Source organism: Felis catus, chromosome D2, assembly GCF_018350175.1.
Source record: "Felis catus isolate Fca126 chromosome D2, F.catus_Fca126_mat1.0, whole genome shotgun sequence".
Classification (NCBI taxonomy): Eukaryota; Metazoa; Chordata; class Mammalia; order Carnivora; family Felidae; genus Felis; species Felis catus.
In genome coordinates, this window is record NC_058378.1 from 82,472,484 (window position 1) to 82,491,695 (window position 19,212).

General features: G+C 48.8%; 2 protein-coding genes across 9 annotated transcripts in view; one reads left to right on the forward strand and one right to left on the reverse strand.

Annotated features, from left to right (window-relative positions):
- DOCK1 (dedicator of cytokinesis 1) overlaps positions 1-19,212 on the forward strand; it is a 529,364-nt gene that overhangs the window by 252,614 nt on the left and 257,538 nt on the right. The window lies entirely within an intron of this gene.
- The window catches only part of INSYN2A (inhibitory synaptic factor 2A), a 58,235-nt gene that overhangs the window by 34,923 nt on the left and 4,100 nt on the right, over positions 1-19,212 (reverse strand). For 2 of the 5 annotated variants that reach the window (XM_045040831.1, XM_045040830.1), the window contains exons 1-2: positions 7,589-9,748; positions 3,089-4,262 (exon numbers count right to left, since the gene is read on the reverse strand). In XM_045040831.1, coding sequence (XP_044896766.1) covers positions 3,089-4,262; positions 7,589-7,742 — 1,328 coding nt within the window. In that variant the 5' untranslated portion in view covers positions 7,743-9,748. The other 3 variants (XM_023241084.2, XM_045040832.1, XM_023241083.2) reach the window with 3 other exon arrangements.

The window sequence follows — 19,212 nt, forward strand, 5'->3', positions numbered from 1 at the left end:
TCATTTTTTACCATGAGGTGCAACAGTAACACCTCTTCCCTGGCTTAGGTTGAGGACATAAAGTAAGTCCTGTGAATTCCTCCTTTAAAGTGATGATCCTGGTGCATGCCCTTCAGAGGACTGGTCTGGTGCTCGGAGGAGCAGAATGTGAAATTGTCAGGATTTTGTCAGCTGGTCGCAACTGGCCACAGTAGCAATATTGACGCCGTGGAAATCAACAAATGCTATTATTCCCCACCCCCACCCCCGGAACCAGCTGTTAAAGAGGTGCCAGCAGACCTGTCTTACATCCTCCCACTCTGCGCTGGACCCAGATACCCGGGAGAGGGGTGGACAAGAACCCTGCTCTGTCCACCTGTGAGGCTGCCGTCCTCTCAGATTCCGGCATACAAAAGAGTGATGGAAATTTGAGTTTGGGCCAAATTAATGACCATGGGCATGGGGAAGAGGGCCACTCTCAGGGTGGCCTTGGAGTTTGAAAGCACCTGATTCATTGTTACCTGAGTCCAGAGGACTCAGAGACACAGGTTTGGAAATGAAGGATCTGGAAGAGATGTGGGAATTCACCAGGATACAGAACTGCCTTCCTGCAGTGAGCTTGTGCTGCACAGGCAGCGGCCAGACTGGGCATTGATTCTAAAGTCAGGTCACCCTTTCCCTTGACCTGAGGGGCCCAGCGCTCACACGGTTAGGAGCCCAGCACTGTGCCTCGTGTGGGGGATACTGGGGTGACGACGGACTGACGGACTTTTGGGGACGATGGCAGTGCCCCGTGTCCTGTGCAGGAGCCAGTCCGTGCACGTGGCTCTTGAGCACCTGCCGTGTTGCCAATGCAACTGAAGAACTGAATTTACAATTGTAATTAACTTGAGTTTGAATTTCAATAGCCACATGTGGCTGCTGGGTACTGTATTGGACAGAGCAGCTCAGGGCTTGTAGGAAGAATATTGATGGCAGCCTGTGTGCCGAGAGTGTGGAGGGTACATTCATCACACTGGATTCAGATGTGGGACTGCTAAGTGTTCTCCAACACCTTTGCCCAGCAAGACCAATCAGTCCCATTCAGATGCGCCCGGCACTGGGCGAACCGCATTAGAAGGTCACCCCGTATCCTCCTGTCCCCTCCATCTGCAGGACGTGTGATGATTCCCAACTCCCAGGTGAAGAAACAAGGCACAGAGAGAAACAAGGCAGTCCAGGCCCCAGGTCCTCAGAGTCCTAATTCCCACCTCGAGGTGCCTTCTTAAGTGCACGGCTCTGTAGACCGACAGCACTGACGGGAACTCAGAGGATCCCATTTACAACCAGTGTCCACACTTGATCTGATAGTGTGTGGAGCCTACATGTATAACGTGGTTCTCCTTTCGTGGGGTGTTCGTGGGTGTTCAGCCTCGGCAGTTTTTAGTTCAGCACATACCCTCGCAGGCATACACATTAGCATATGCATGTGGCTTTACACCATTTGGTGACTCTTCTCCCTCCCCCAACTAGTGATGTTGGATTCTTCCTGTTTTGCTGTCTGGTTTCAGTCACTCCAAGCTGCCTCAAAGGCAGTGATCGGGGCCCGTTTGGGCTTTTAATTCTTCGGTGGGAATGTGGTCTACCGATCGACAGACCCCTTGCAGAACCACCTTAATGTGTTGCTTTTGGCTGTGCACGAAGTCAAGCCTAAATGACTGAAATGGGATGAAAATGGAGATGTAAACCCAAGACTGAAAAAGGCCCTTTGAAAACATTCTGCAACCTTAGGCTCCTGCTAATCTCCTGTTAGATTATTTTATGACTGCCTAGCAGCTTAATACCATCGACTGCAAACAGTACTTTGTATGAGGGGGTGGGGTTATTGAGAATCTGCTCCCTACTGGATGAGCCACCTGTGCTAAGCGGGAGAAGCCAGCCTCCCGGCCCAGGGCTTAAGCCTCACCTGCTGCCCTGGGACACACAGACGGTGTCCTCCGCATCGTCTGTGGTCCGCAAACGCTATAACTAAACCACAGCAATCCTCTTGAGGAAACCGGGCACCACGTGGTTTGTGCCCTGATGGTACATTTCTTGGCTTACCTTCACACTGGCTACTAGCTCACTCGACCCGGGGTGGGGGCCGCAGGGGTGGGGGTGGGGGTGGGGGAACTCCGATCCCACCTCCAGACCATTGCCGGGAGGGAATCCAGACAGTGTCAGGGGGAAACGGGAAAGAGAAAGCCTGGCAGTGAAGACAAAGGCTGGTAAGCCGTGGGCACTGTTTCGAGAAGCATGGAACTTTTGTTTCAGCACAGCCCGCTGCCAAACCCATACGAGCCTTCCTAGCTAAGGGCTCAAGACTAGCATCCTATCGTTAGGTCATTTAAGTTTGCTGCTGCACAGTTTAAAAGATGGGGAACAAAGTTCAGCAATCTGATGTCAATGCCTGACAGCTCGGGCTGCTAACTGGGTCTGGTTCCCCCTATGGTGCAACTGCACGCACAAAACCACTCGGGGAAAGGCACGTCTCCTCGTGACACACAGACAGGACTTGCCCGACGGTGGGCATTGCCTCTAGGAGCTCCTCACAAGGACAGAGAGACATCTCCCCTATTGTGGGAAACCCTAGCCCTAAATATCAATGTTCTTCCAATGATTTAATATAACCAAGTCAGCATTTGCTTTGCAGAACACCACCTCAGTTCTGTTCTCTACCATAACCCGATTCCTATGAGGCGAGGAGCGTCTGATTTAGAGAATTTGGACTGGCCTACCCTGTGAGACGTCCTCAGGGTCATCAACCTTTCATCGCAGGGCACACAACAGAAAGACCCAACAATTCATTCATTCAAACTATCGGTACATGGTTTGAATTCCAGGCCAAGCAGCTGAACGCCAACCATCAAATCAGTCTTCACGGCGAGTACGCAGTGATGTCTGGCATTGTACAATAACCTCGGGGCCCCTCTGAGCTCACACCATCCTCAGACTATCGCCTTTGCGCAGAAATGCGGAAATGTCAGTCTCACTAAGGATCTGGGCCTTGGAGGCGGCCGAGGGACCCTGGGTGGGCTGGGCGTGGGGGGATGAGCCCGCATGGCTTCAGGGGAAACGTGGGCATACATACCCTTCCCGGTGGGCCTCTCCTTTCTCCAGCTCCTGAATGACCCCCAAGAGCACTTTGATGGTTTCCTGGCTTGAGCTGATCAGGTCCTCCATCACCTGGAGCTGTGCTTTCAGGTCGACGACTTCCGTGTGAGGCACGATTTGTCGGGATTCTCCACCCGCAGCGGCCGCCGCGGCGCAAGGCTGGCCGTCCTCCCCCGGCGGGGCCCGGGTCTGCGTGGGCCGCCCGCTGCATTCGGGGGACAGGCACTGCATCGGGGGCGAGTGGGCCGCCACGGGTCCCTGGAGCCCGTTGAGACGCGAGGCTCTCCCCCGCTCCTGGTCGGCCGCCGGGCACAGGGGCCACTCGCTCGCGGTGGCAGAGTTTGACAAGGCGGCCTCGAGGGCCTTCGCACCGGGGGCAGGTGCATAAACGGCGGCCACCTCCGTTTTGAACACCGTCCCGTGGGCCGGCGGAGCGGCTTCCTCCGTGTCCGGGGTCGCCCTGCCGTGCTTCGCTCTGCCGTGCAGCTGGTGGTCGGGCTCCCGGGAGGAAGGCCGAGCGGAGTTTTGGAGAGGCTCCTCTCGGCAGCCGGGCGCATCAGGGTTTTCGCCTGGCTCTGCGCAGTTGAGCCCGGCAGGCTGGTCCAGCTCATTCACGTGTTCATCGGAATGGAAAACCGAGGCCGCCGTCTTGTGCACCCGGCCGGCACCCCAGGGCCGGGCCTCCTCCCCCGCCCCTTCCTCCTGCTTCTCCGCCACAAACCCGTTGTTTTGACTTTTAAAGGCATCCGCAGCCGGGATGCTTTTGAGATTCCCCTTTTTGCGGTCCAGGGGGAAGGTCTGGTAACACTTTTTCAGGTCCGGCGAGGTCTGCACGCCTGTGCTCTTGGTGACATTGGGGATGGCCCTCCGCGCGGGCACGGTCATGTATTTGCGGTAGGCTGCTCTGTAGGACACGGGCTTCGCCTCCCGCTTCTCGCCGGGGTGTCCCGCCGCGAGCCGTGAGTCCCTCTGCTCATTCTGTGCCTCGCAGATATCCTTAAAGCGCACCTGCAGGGCTTTATTCCGCTTTTTAATCTGCCGGTTGGGATCCAGGGCGTATCTCATCTCCAGGGCCAGGCAGGCGGCAGGTTCGACTTCGCTCTCTGACGTCGTGAGTACGCATTTGCCGGTTTCCTTACTGACCATGATTCCTGCGTTCAGAAACATCAACACAGGCGTCAGTGGGACGGAAACACACACGCGAGCACAGGCACACACAGCTCCTAGCTCACCTCGCTACTGCCTGCTTCCTAATTACTTTTAAACAGGTGAGGTTGGCCTTTCTGTTAAGGAAAATCAGACAGGCGGAGAATCGCTGGCAGGCACAGCTTGAGATGCTTCTCCGATATTAAAGCCTGCCTGCTTTTCCATGTGGGATACACTCATTTCTTTTGATAGTAATGCATGTTTCCCCATTAGACAAACCTGTTTTACTATATTCATCAAGAAACCCAACGATGCTGCCTCTTCTGCCTTCAAATTATCATTTTGCATACACGCCTCCACTTCATAGGCAGATGGCTTTCCAAATGCATCTTATTCGGTTTGGGCTTTTACTAGTTTTTTGAGGATGACGTGATTAATCTATTACTGGAATCCAGGAGAATTGGTGTTTTCTTATCGGGGAGTCTAGGTCCTGATCAGAGAGATCCATGTGGAGCGCCCTACGATGAGGGAGGGAAATAAACCTCTTTGTCTGTCTTTGCCAACACGGGCGCCATGGGACAACGGGCACACTGCTATGGGAACACCAGAAACGGTTAATCTTTGCGGTGTGGCTTGCTTCTAGTGGGTTAACGCTAACCCTAGAAAGAACATGGGTTCCCCTGCATCGATAAAGACCGTGTTAGCAGCTCGGTTCTTTGATTCTATGGAGAGTGGTATTTGAAAAAAACATTAAAAAAAAAAAAGAAATTATTCATTCTAGAATCAAGTTTTGTGTTTTGATCCCAACCTCTGAAAACGAAAACAATGGTGGTTGTTTCAGTATTTGAATCCCGAAAGAAAATAAAATCACAAGGCTTTATGTTAATCATGCAAATTCATCTTGGGCTGAATTATTAAATGCATCTAAAAAGGTGCAGGTGGCCGATGATCCCTCTGGGGAATACCAGTGGGGTAAGTGCCTTCACTGTTTGTGAGTTAGCGCGTGGAAGAATCTTCTTGAGGGCCGAACTTAAAGGAAGAAAATAGTTACGTTGTTTGTGAGTTAGCGCTCGGGAAGAAAACAGATGGGAGGGACCGGGGTGTACAGGGCCCTGGCCTTAGAGCAGCACGTCCAGAGAGGCAAGGTCACAGACGTGAGCCAGATGAACAAGAAGGGGGCCCAGGCTGCACTGCCCAGTGCACGTGCCAACAGGCCCTTCGGGCTGTCCAGTGGGGGGGGGGGGAAGCCCTTGAACCCGATACTGAAACCTCCAGGAGCACTTTTCTGGAAATGTTACAGGAGCTGGGTGAGTGTATGGGCCGCCCGGGGCTCCGCTGATGCGTGTAGACTATACCTAACACCTTTAGTGCCGTGTGGTCCATTTCAAGGAGAAAGTGGGGTTCAGAGAGGTTATGTCAGTTGTTAATGTCACACAGCAAGTAGGACGGACATACAGGCAGGAGCAGGATCCTGATCTCCCTGATGTCTGAGTTCATGCTGTTTTCCCATAACCTCAGGTGTCCAACAGAGAGGCACCTCCCCACATCCTTAATTCTTATTGGGGTAGGAATGCATGACACCGGGCATGATCGTCCGGTGAAGGCAAAAAGTGGGGAGAAGCCCAGAGCCCCCATTTGAGCGTGTTCTAGAACTGCCGCTCCTTGCAGCCTGGGGACTCTGCAAACTGGCCCTGGCACTTTGCAGGTCTCCGCTAGAGTTACTGAACAGAAGGCTTAGAGAGAACTTAATTATGTCATCACTTAATGCCAGGAGGATGAACCGGCAGTCACGTTGGAGGGCAGCAGAAGTGAGCTCTGCCGAAGTTGCTTTAGGTCGGACCAGGGTTTCTCAGCCTTGGGACGCCTGGCATTTGGGGCCGGATGACTGTTTGGTGGGGGTGCTCTTCTGCGCACGTAGAAATGTTCAATAGCATCCCAGCTGCTGCCCGTTAGACAGGAGCACCTTCCCCGTGCGCCAGTGACCTGGGGAGAGGGGGACACAGCCGCCCCCAGGTAAGAACCACCACATTAGACCGTTCCCCTTCGATGGCTGGAGTGTGTCCCCGCAAGGGAAGGGCCTTCCTTCCGCCAAGGTGAATGGCCGAGAACAGATGGCAATGTCCCGGCTCCCGGGGTGGGGGATGGGTGTTCTGGAAGGTGCCTGTTTCGAAGGGCTAATCTGGAAATGACCCAGCTCTATGCCTAGCCAGGAGGGAGCCACACCCTCATGCCACTGCCACATCTGTGTTTCCTCTGACAACAGAATTACCCCTCAACAGTCGCTCTCCTAGGTAGTCTGGAGAAGACAGAGAATAAGCCTTCTTTGGCTTTTAGGCTTTACTGGGCGCTGAGGATATCTGGAGGCCTTTGTAATTTGACACTTGAAACACTGGGCGGTTTTGGAGAGAGCATTACAAGAAGGGAACAGACTAGAGCCGCATCATATCCTGGCTCTGTGTTGGGAAGACGAGATTCTGGATGGCGGGTGGGATAGAGAAGGCCTGCTAAGGAGAGATAATATATATCTTTTACAGACGCTTATCCCAACAGGTTAGAATGATGCACACAAAAGGACTTGGTGTGGGGAAGGTATGGGGGACACGGGGGTCTAATGAGAAAATTAAATCTTAACCCTCAGTCTTATCTCATAGCCATTCTTGAGCTGCCTTTGTTGTCTAGCTGTGTCAGACTGTATTGTCCCATCACTCTGCAGAAGACCTTCCTCCCAGGGAAAATTTGAAAGGGAGAGCATTTTTACAAAAAGCAATTTACTAGTAATTTTTCAGCCTTTTCCCTGCCACTACTGAAAAATGTGTGTCTGAATAAGTTTGTCCTACCACGCCATTCATCATCGCGTTTCGCCAGGAACTGCACCGAAATAATTCTCTTACATCCGTCCACTGGTTTGGAAAGATATTCTGCATCTTGGGCCCAACCATCAAACTAATAAAACAAATCAGAAAAATTAATTGCCAGTGGCAAAATAATAATAATAAACAACTCCAAGCTCCTCTCTGTTTTACAGGGAGTTGCTGAGTATATAAAAATCATTTTCTTATTAGTAAAAATGATGGTGATACTTCAGATTCTTTTGCTCAGTGTAGTTTGTTGATGAATTCGTTTTTCACTAGAAATGGAATTGTCTTAATCTCACCGATAAGAAAAGACATCAAGGAGTTCTTGTTGTTGACTTATTTGGACCTCAGATGGAGATCTGCACACCTTTTGATGGCTGGGTGGCATTTACTCTAAAGCTTTAGGATGAAATTTTCCTGGACACTGAGAATTACTTTCATATTAAATGGTTACACCTTTCTGGGGGTTCACTTACTGTTTATTGGTGGGGGGGGGGGGGCGGTGCTCAGGCTGGTAGTGATGGTTAAGGAAACGGTTTTGTCGTGAAAGGACATCAGGTGTTCCAGAGAAGACATTCCATAAATCGAGGGTTCTGGCACATCGTATTCATTCATCATCCCTTCGTTCATTCAGCGCATGAGTGTGCACCCGTCACGGCGCGAGGTCAGCGTGCAGTCCACATGTCCTCCTGCTTCTAAACAAATGCTAACGTTCTCTGCACTTCACTTGGATTTTCTCCTTGACCCTCAGGACGGCCTCCCCGGGGAGGCACTCTTACTATCCTCAAGCTGCAGATAGAGAAATTGAGGCTTCAGATATTTTTTTTCTTTCCTAATTCGCCGAGGGTCCCACAGCTCACGGGCCCCACCCTGCATCCCTCTAAATCCCGGGCATTGACCTGCTGTCCTGCCCAGGGAAACCTGGAGCCTCTGAAGTGAGTGCCCTGCAATGAACTTCAGAAAGCATCCAACGGCTGGACCTCCTCTCAGCGACTTCCTTGGCCTGTCTGTCGCAAGGCGTGTGGGTGCGGGTTATGTGGAGAACCTGCAGGTAGTTCCCAGGAATAAACCTGGGGCCGAGCACAGACTCGGGCCCGTGAGGGCCACCTGGAGTCTTGCGGTCTTCCTGAGGCCACAGTGGCATTTCAGCCATGGCTCGCCTTGGCTATGTCACCTCTGAGCAGCATGGGCTCTGGGTCTTGGAGTTAATCTCTTGGTCCCAAAGCAGCAGGAGTTCATAAAGTTTATTTTTCATAAGAAAATTGTGTTTGGGAAGTCATCGGACTGTGTCGTCTTGAGGTGAAGGTGGCGAGGCACGCTTGAGCCTGTCTGGCTCGGGGAGAGCTGGGGGTGTGGAGGAGTGTTTGGAATGTAAATGTCTTAATTACCCTCAAATTAAAGTGCATAATCAAATGTGAGTTGTAAATATATAAACCCTGTATTTTTAGATTAGTGATGGAGAGTCATCTCTGCGTGCTGCTTTAAATTAATAGCTTATATAAAAATGTTCCTTCCAGCCCAAGGAGTGATAAGTGGAAACAACTAAATGCCTAACAATAGGTAAACGGTTAAGTAAATTATGGTGTACGTTCACTCAGTGCGGCCATTAAAATGATAATTATAAAGATTATTTAGTATCCTAGGAAAACACTTACGAAATAATGTGAAGGGAAAGAAAGCCGTCTCCCAAATTGTACTGGAAGGAAATGAACAAACATGGTCACCGTCGTGGTGTGTGAAGATCGGGCATTTGGGGAGATTTATCTTCTTCCTTCTGTTTTCCAGTTTTTGTTGAGGGAGCCTTAATATTATCGTGATGTTTGCCAATTAAAAACCGCAGGGCGAAGTCAGTCCGCACCTCAGGCAGAATGACAGGATCAGGCCGCTGGAAATTACACATACTTGCATCACAATAAGAAAAACCCAGAAATGATTAGATTCGGGTGCGTGCAGCCTCCCAAAGGTCACCTTTTATTGTTGGGAGGAAGCTTTGAATAAAGGACGAAAATGAATTTCAAAGCACTGATGTAAGTGTTAGCGTGTGGAGTACGTGTGCACATGTGCACACGTGTGTGCACAGAGCTGTGTACCTAAGTGTGCGTGCACAGGTTAGGAGAAGCGGCGTTTGGTAGAAGATACGTCGGTTTCCGAGCAAACTCACTGCTGGGGTGAGACCTGCCATCTGTTCTAATTAGACGTGAAATGGATTTGACCTATAGTCTGCATTATTTTCTGAAGTAACCTGGGATCTCAGCAGCTGACAGGAGACTCTCCACAGGATTAGCTCCATTCGGAACGTGTCTGCACTACCGGGAGGTTTCCAGTTTGGCGCTGTGTGGTGATCTATGTGGCACGATGCAGCTGACTGACCGTGGGGGCTGTTGAGCACCTTGGCCTTGCCAAGACGGCCCCTAGTGCCCCATCAGTCAGTGGAGATAGCAAAAGAGCTAGGCCAGCAATCGGAAGAGTCTGGAAGGGGACTGTATGATATTATTGGTTTTTCTAGTGGCTTTCCCGCTGTTGAGACACCTTGGAGTCACAGATGCTGGCTGGAATTCAAGATTAATTGGGTCAGCATTTTATTCCATATGCTGAGGGAAAGCCTGAACATTAGGCCAGTCAGAATGGCGGAGGCGGGGTGGGGGGGGGTGGGGGTGGAGTGGGGGAATGAACCTACCTTCTTTAACACTCCGCTTCCCGGAGGGAAGGGAAAGAGGGACAGGATCTCCCCCTTTAAATGAACTCGTTTGTGTTGTGAAATGGTTAAGTTTAAGGCCTTCCTTAACGGAAGTCCTCCCTTCCTCAGGGCAAAGCTAACTGCTATAGATTTTGGACTGTGTCTTAGTTAGATTCATTATCCCATTTAATTTCCTTTAATACACTGAAATGATATTTTTCCAGACATTTGTTCACTTCTTCAAAGGTCACTGATTCAGAGGACTAAAACGGGGTAACCAATGAAAACCGACACCCCTCTGAGATTGAAAGTTTAGGGAGGAGGCCGCTCCCTTGGCGCCAAGGCATGTGGGCAGAAACAGCGCCCGATCGTGGCCCGTTCCCTTGATTTGTGGACTATTGCAGTAAGGCCTCCATCGTTAAGAACCGAAGACCGTCCAGTCAGAAGGAGGGGAAGGGGGCACTCGTGGAGCTTCCACGCAGGCTTGTGGCAGAAGGAAAGCTACCCGAGGCGGGGCCCCAGCTCACACATATCTGTGATTTCAGATAAACACATTTCAACCAACAGAAACCCTACAGTCAATTACTTCAGCCACATAATGTAAATCAGCGTTGCCACACAGACTCACACTGGCCTGTTTCTAATAAGCGGGGAACCATCTAAATGAGAGGAAGTGAACCATCCGTGTTATGGATGCTTGGGGTCTGATGTTGAGGCTTTAGAGAAATCAGAACGTGGCCCTCTTCAACAAATCCGGCGTTTTTCTTCGTTTGTTTCACTATTTACTTAGTTCTTTGATCTTCAGCTTATACTGATGTTAACCTTTGCTCATCCTCTGTCCAAATGGAATCTAAATTAGTAGAAATGAATTAGCAAAATTTTATGATGTTGGCAAAAATCAACTGGGAGAAATGCCTCCTCCAAGTGAGATGTTACATCAGTGTAGAGAACAAATTTTTTATTTGTGGCAGTTAGCTTTGCTAATTGATAATGTCCAAAGAGTGTCCAGAAACACCGATTCCAACAACCCACCAAAATCACATGTCAGATTAGTAAAAGGAACTAATTTGCCTGCTCCTCTCTTCTCCCCAGTCGGCATGACAACTAGACACGATGTTGAATGTAAGTGCTCTAGCTTTGAATATAGCTCATTGGTTCGTACAGATCAATGCAGCTAACGTCCCACCTACTCTCCTGCCTGGATGGCTCCAGGTAATTAAGCAACAATCGTTGTTAGTTTGGAGCTCCAAAGAGGTTGGAGTTAGGTGGCCTCCCATGCTTAGACTTCATGGGAATCTCAGTGGAAAACATGTACATAGTGAATGAACTTCGGGGTAGTTTTGCCTTACTCATTGTGATGAATCTGTATTTTTTTTGTTTTTTTTTTTTTGTTTTTTTTTTTTTTTACTAAATGGCATGTCTTCACTCATGACAAATCCTTAAGCTAAAATTAGGACATTGATTTTTTCCAAAAAATAAGGATGTCAGAAGAGTTTATGATTTCCCTGCTGTTTCTCAAAGTTGAATCTCAAGATACTGTTTGGGAACCCCCCAGGGCAGGGCTTCTGCTTGGAGGTAACCGGTCACTGCAATTGCAATGATTTAGAGTTGAAGATGCAATCTATCTTCCTGGCAAGACCATGTGAGTGCCCATCTATTACCCTCAAAACGGATCTCCCTTGTATTTTTCACTGTAGTGCGTCTCCTGTGTTTCCTTGGCCTAGCCAAACCATAGACTTTGCGAGGTCTTGAGTTTCCTGCAGAGGTAGCTAAGAAAGAAAGGGAGAAGTGAGCCTTTCTTGTGATCGGTTTCTATTTATAAGTGGACAGCAGAACACAGAGAAATGACTGCCCCAGGAGCCCACTGTACAGAATCCTAACAAGAGGCCACAGACCATGACCTGAGATCCTGGGGTGGTCTGTACTCAACCCAGAAACATAGCTACTATGCTCCCCTTGGCCACGCATGGAACAAAGGTACCTAGTGTTACATACAGGACTGAACGTGGCTTGCAGTGGCGTCTAAAGACGCGTCTCCCAACTTAGGGTGGTGGTGAGTCCCTCGCTGTCCATTGTGAGCTCACCCTAGCAGGTGCTGGCAGTACTTGGCCTGATTCATTCTGTAATTTAATTCTTCGAAGCCAGTCTTCTCTAGGTCCCAGTGATTTTTGTTTTTCCTTCCTGTTCCTTTACCTGTGGGCTTCTTCCTTTCTGTTCCCACTGCTCCCACCCTGACCTTGGTGTTCTTACATCCCCTGCCCTCGGCTCTCTATCCTCCATCCTGAAGGTTCTGCTCATCCAGGCTTCGAGTTCCTGCACTGTCTCTAGAACATACCGTGGGCAGTCCCTGCTTTGTGTCTTCAGTTCCTGTGGCTCCTGCTCCAGGACCGTGCTTCTCACCTGCTTTCCCCAGGTGGTCTCGTTTTGACCGTCCAGTTCTACCCCTACCTTCTCCGGCTTCTCCAGTCCTCACGCTGCCTTCACTGACACGAGGGGTAGCACCTGCGTGTCTGGGGTGACCCGGCACCGCACCAGGTGCTGGGCACACAGGAAAATGAGGCACAGTTCTGGGGAAAGACGTGCGTCTATCGATAGCAGCAGGCCACTGTGCCTCCCCAGGAGATGTGCAAGAACCGGCCTAACGGCTGAGTCACTTCCCTTTGATGCGTGTCAATTCTCTCCTTACACAAATATAAGTGATTGTAGACGAGGTCCCTCTAAGCACCTCTTCTCTCCTGAACTCAGTCAGCTTTGATACGTAATTGGCCTACGAATATAATGATATACATCACAGTATCCTCACAGCTGGGGCCTTCCCCGTGGATTTTTAGAAGGCTAAAGATGGGTATATCATATTGGTGGCTTCTAAGGATACTTTCTGCGTTACCTGAGTCTTCAGATCAGGTGGAATGTGGCTGTTTTCTGAAACCTGGGTAGGAATTAAATGGGTGGAAGGGAGAAGGATACGGTTTCCTGAGGTTCATAAGTAAAAACCATGCTGAGATTTTTATCTTCTGAATCTTGGCATAACTATCTTGAGTTTGAGTGTTACAAAGTATTACCTTAAATTTTCTTCTTCCCCCGTAGAGGTGAAAGAGAGGACCCATACACTCTCAGAAATGAGTACATGGTTCAGAAATGGTGTATGCATCAACCACGCGAGACTTTAAGGACGCCAAACCCTGCATAGTCAAAAATCTGCGCGTCACTTTTCACGCCCCCCCAAATTTAACTGCTAATAGCTTACTGTTGACTGAAAGCCTTACTGATAACATAACACTGATTAACACATTTTATATGTGTTATGTATTATATTCTGTATTCTCACAATAAACTAGAGAAAAGAAAGTGTGACCAACAAAATTATGAGGAAGAAAAAAGTACACTTATGTACATTTACAGTACGGTATCGAAAAACAAAACCCCAAAACTCACCTATAAATGGACCCGCACAGCTCAGACCCATGTTGCTCAAGGGTCAGCCGGATGGTATATTTAACCATGAGGTACGGTGGGGCCCCTCACGACACGTGTTGTAGTGTTGCTGGGGCCTGCTATTGATTAGTTCTTACGTTATCCAGCTTTGTTCTCGGAAGTGGGACACAGCAGTGGTAGGATTCAGTAAGAATTTAATTCGAAAATTGCAACAGCTTGGGATAACAAAAACATTTAAAAGTGTGGAATCTCGCTAATCTCAGCCTTCTAACTGGACTGTGGTTTTTGCTACAGAGGGGGGGAGCCATTGGCCTGCAGGGGGGTGGCGGTGGGGATCCATGGACGGTCTGGAGTACACCTTTGAGTCCGGTGACTTCGGAAGGGTATGTTGGGCACACGGCTTTTGAATGAAACAAACCCCTTTCATTTCTCCTTACTTTGAATTGAGTACACGCTATGTGAAATTGTACTCGATACCTAAAATCGGCACTTAGGAATGTAATCCTGCACGACTTTTTGTTCATGATGAATATAGACAGGAAGGAAAAGGGGAATGAGGAAATAGGAGAGTGGGGGGGGAACGTGAGGGTGACAGCCACACAGATGGACCGACAGACAGACACGGGAGAGGAAGGCTGATCCTCAGGGAAGTTAGTCCCAGTAAACCACGTCACATCCTGCTTGCTGTTACTTGGAGCCCCTGCCGTCAGCTATTTGATTCTCTTTCAGGGGCCGTTGGAGCGGCCCCTTCTCATCCTCTCCAGAATGGAGCCTGACCGCTTATCCAGGCTAGGACAGGCCTCCGAGGTAGGACATCATACGGCTTCGTGTTCTATGAAGCCCCCAACACAGTAAGTGAAGTGTTAAACCTAGTGAATAATCCTACTTTAAGTTTATATGTCTGGGTTCTGCTTCTGCCTTTAAATCTCTCCGAGACCCTCCTGGATCGGATGGCCTTTTCCTTCGCGAGGCTTGGGAGAGAGGGACCGGACGGTGGGGACGGATTCTGTAGGTTCGTGGAGACAAGTTAGCTCCATAGTGAGTAAGCAGTGCTGATGATCAGGAAGCGAGTCTCTGCATACATCACAACCCTAAAAGTACTTTTTCAAAGGAAAACGTGAATCTTTCCAAAACCTTAAGCGACCCCTCTTTGCTTTGGCCTTCTTGAAGCTGTGGACGGGAGCAGAGGTGTTAAAGAAGTGGAACCTTTTACAAGTTTTGGGGTTTGTTGGTTTGTTTGTTTCTTTTTTTTTTTTTAAGCATTTTCAGATACGTAGAAGAGACTGGATGGAGGCTGTGCTTCCACAGGAAACAGAAAGACATGATCCTCCTTAAGGGTTCTACCCTTGTGCCCATCTTTCTGGAATAAAATCTATCAGTCCCCACCCCAGTCCAGATCAGTCAGAATTTCTGGGGATGGAGACAGGGCTGCAGAGATGGATGTCATCATCCATCATGCAGAGCCTCCAGGCCGCATGTTTTGTCTTGTTTTCTTCCCCACCCCCTCATTCTCTTCTCTTCGCCGCCGTATCGCTAAAGCACAGAGCAACACGGGGTACATAAAGGTACCTGTAAATATTTATTGAATGAAAGGAATAGTGAGTGATGTCCCAGGGGGGGCGGGCACGGCCAGCCTCTTCCATTTTGTCCAGAATGAACCTGGGGCACAGCCAAATGCGGGGTTGGTCACCATCACTGCCCAGGCCACGGCTAGCAAGTGGGGCCTGCGGTGGGGGTGGACTCACATTCTGCAGAGGGACAGTGAGTGGCCAGTCATTTGTCAGGGTTTAAAATAAGGGGCCGTTTGGTTGTCACCGCTGCCTTGTGGACTGATTAGTGAATGGCAGATTCCAAAGAAATTGGCACCTGGCAGGCTAATAGCAGGAATATGGCATCTTCACACCTCTGTTCTTTTGACATTTCTGGTTGGGGATGTAAAACATCTCGAATTCTGTCCCTTCCTAGGAATCCCACGGCTGGGGAAAGCTCTCCCTAACCATGGATCTGGGCTTTGAGATCTGGGCTTATACATTGGAGGGGGAGTACTCAAGATCATCTATTTAAGATTCTCACACTCTCGGCTTTTCTGGACATAGCAATTCCTGCGTGTGTTTTCTCCTACGATCGTTAAGAACTGGGGTGTAGAGACTGACTGCCTGATTGAGTTCTGGCCCTTCCTTGAATCAGCCTAGAATCTAGAGCATGTTACACAGCCTGGGGGGATCATAAAATAAGAGTTAATACTTCTGTGATGCTTGGCACAGATTAGTTACCCTTTTGTGCTTTATGTATGTTCTAACAACGCGTTCTCCAAACTCTCTCGGAAGGAGAGGTTCCCAGTTGTTGTTGTTTTAAAGTTTAATTATTTATTTTTTAGAGAGGGAGAACAGGGCAGGGGCAGAGAGAAGGAGAAGGAGAGAGAATCTCAAGCGGGCGCTGTGCTGTCAGCACAGAGTCTAAAGCGGGGCTCGAACCCGCGAACCGTGAGATCACCTCTTGAGCTTGGAATCAAGAGTTTGACGCTCAACCGACTGAGCCACCCGGGCGCCCTGAGGTTTCCATTTTTTATAAAGGTGGAGACATCGAGGCACTGATGGCAAGTCAGTGCCCATGGCCACACGGATAGTAACCGTCAGAACTGGGGGGACAGGTGCAGACAGTGTCGCCTAGACATTGCTCTCAACACTCCGATCTGGGACGAGGGCTCAGTCGGTCGGTGCCTTTAAAACCCTCAGAGTGCGGTTCTGGTGATGCCGTCTCTGGTGGCGAAGGGGACGCTGATACGAACAACACACTTAGAACATGTTACGCGTGTGGGTGACACCAGGTTCAGTCCTTGACAGAAACATGCTTAAAGGTTTCAACCTTGAGTGGCTGAATAAAAGTCTATACTTGTCTTCGTTTTTTTTTTTTTTTTTCCCAAGCCGGGCACACCATTGGTCCCTCTCACTGACTCTTCAGGTCTAGAGTTAGAACTGGTGCTTCGATGTAGCATTTAATGATCGCTGGGAGCGATTTAATGATCGCTAGAGCCTGGAGCCCTGGCTGACGGTCCATTCTCTAACACTCACTCGGTGGCTGACCCTGCGCCACAGAGGACCTGCCCCGCGCTTCCTCCGCTCAGTAAGAGTGGGCGATATTTTCATAGACCCAGTGTTCCGACCATGCAATAAATTCCATCATCCAGCCTCACCCTGGGTATTTTTGGCACACTAGCAAATCCGGTAGACACAATAAATAAAGTGGAGTTATACTTAAAGGAGAGTTAACTTCATATACAGAGACAAATATAAAGAACAGGAACAAAGCAACTTAAGCAAGGATTGAAACCACGTCTATGAAGCCACCAAGCTGACAGCCGCCATTAAAACAAACACACACAGGAAGTGATCGAGAAAGGCAGTTCTCACTGGGCTCTTCGATGACTGGAAAAGTCAAATGAAAAATACGGCCTGACGGTATTTTTTAAATTTCAAATTCTCTACACCGGCATGTGGCACGAACTTTTCTTGGGAATGATTCCCGTCCACACTTCTCTGAGCTGTGTGAGACTCAAGTGCATGATTAATAGGAAATGGCCATTTGTGCCATGTGATTTCAACGAAGGAAAAAGAAAGAGGGCAAGTCTTTACGCAGCACTCTGCTATTGGTAACAAGGAAGTGATAAATTGATGAGCCTGGCCCAAAGATCCATGGAGTTGATGTCATGATGTGAAACTGAGTTGTGAGGTCAAGGCCAAGAGGCAGACAGATATCTTCCAGTCAGCCTTCAGTTGACTCTATGAACTCTCCAGTATTTTGGTAAAGTGGTAGTGAAAGTTGCTTCCAACCAAAAAAAATGGTTTGGGGGTATAGGAACATTGTATGTGTCTGATTGACGTGTTAGAATTTCTCATTTCTCCTTCTTGTTCTTTTACTCTAGTACTAGGCCAATAAACTCAAACACTTTCTTCCTTTAGAAACTCAGTTTCTACCCAAGTGAATTTTTACCGAAGAAAACTCTAAGGTTGAGTCTGGTGGTAGAAGAACCCAAGTCTTGGATTCCTTTTTCTTGCCTAAACACCGTGTAGCCAGGTGTGAGGACTGTCCATTTCTAGAAGCAGGCTTCCTTTTTACCACTCTCTCATGTATTTCCTTTTAATTTCTGCTACAAAAAAATGTGCAACTTCAAGTGAAAGAGAAAAATTATTGTTCAATCTGGATTCCCTGAATTTCTAGCAAAATCATTGATGAGGTTTATTGTTAGTAGCCTCATTAAATATTTATTAAGCATCTGTTATTAGGTAATACTATTCTTAGTCCTTCAAGAATTTCTTTGTCTTGTGAATCCTTTACTCCATTTTCATTCTCTTCTTTGAAAGTATTTCTCACGTTGGTTCTAAGAAGATGATGAAACTGTATTTTTTTGAAATAGTATTTCTGGTTCGAAACTCAAAGTCAATTTTCTAATGGTCATCACATCTTTTTCCCCATACCTGCTGGTTCCCTGACTTCCCTGTTTCCATCTATATCACCCACCACCCTGGTGGTATCTTTAATCCCGTCTTCATGTTGCCATGTTATAGAGATCTGCCGTGTGGGATATTTCTCTCACAGCTGTCCCCTGACATCTCTCCCTAATGCCACCACTCACCCTTGGTACCAGTTAATTCTCACCTGTTATACCCTTTCATCTGGTTCATCTCTAGCTAACAAGACTCAGTCTTCTGGACATGTATGTTAACTGTTCAAAGCATTCACCCTTTACCCATAGCTAGTGAGTGGAGGCCATTCCTGTCCTACTGGTTCTACCTTAAACTGGCTCACACTCCTTCTTCACTCTCCGATCCTCACCCCTGCACCTCTGCCTGGTGTCGCTTCTCACTCTTCCCGTACAGATCTCCAGCTCTGAGCATGTGACGGATGGGCTTCAGCTCCAGGATTCGCATGTGCTGGGCTCGGGGGTCCAATCTCAACCTTCGTCCCAGCCAGGGTGTTGCTTTCTCTCCGGTACCTCCACGTGTGCGGTCTGTCCTATCCCGATTCTGCCTCCCACCTCCTTTTGCCCTCCTGGACTGGAGCTTCTTGAGGAACCCGTCACTTGGTTTTGTGACACTCACACATTGTCCTGGCCACTGCTGCTACTGCTCAGTACATTTCCATGAACGAGCAGTCCTTTGTAGACAAAACCATCCTCCTGTCAGTGTACCTTCCTTATGTGTGCCCATTTTTCAGAACCCAGGTTTTATAATTCCAGTACATTTCCAAGGACACGAAAGCCACTTACGATGAAAGCAAGCAGATTTCCTAAAGCAAGTTAAAGATGACCTAAGGTGTTTAGTCTAACCACTAAGGACACATGGAAAAGCTAAAGAAACGAGAAGTTGACGTACACATGCTTCCCGGGGAACAACCAGTGTGGAGGGACCCACGTCACCACTGAAATGACGAACAGAGACTGGTCAGTTTCACGGAGGTCGGATGTGAATGTGATGCCTCTCCACGGTAGTTGCTTCACCTGAGCAGCCGGAATGAGCAGCTGAGGCCATCAGCCTCCTTTCCCCCTCATTCCCTCTGGAGTACTGAGGAGAGCAGCGTTTCTTTGTGCAGCATTTGTGGCCTCCCAAAGTCCTTCTCGTGTCCCTCGTATGCTATAGTTTACGACGGCATTCCATTTTATGCCCACGGCTGGATTATTAAGGACTGAATTGGAATTTTCCATAGTAACTGCAGCATAAACTTTGATTAGCATCTTGCCATGGTGTTACCATCTTTAAAAAATTTCTTTGCCCCGGTCATGGCTGTAAGAGCGTAACTCAGGTGAACGTAGTGTGCCAGCCCGATCCCCTCTCTGATCTTTTCTGACCCACCCCTGAGTAACAGCAAGATGACGTGGTAAAGAGAGTAATGTGGATGTACAGTAGTCTGAATAATCCGATCAATATACTAGAAAAGCAACATTCACGAATATTGACTTCGGGGATATTTCTTTTCCAATTCCTTTTAAAT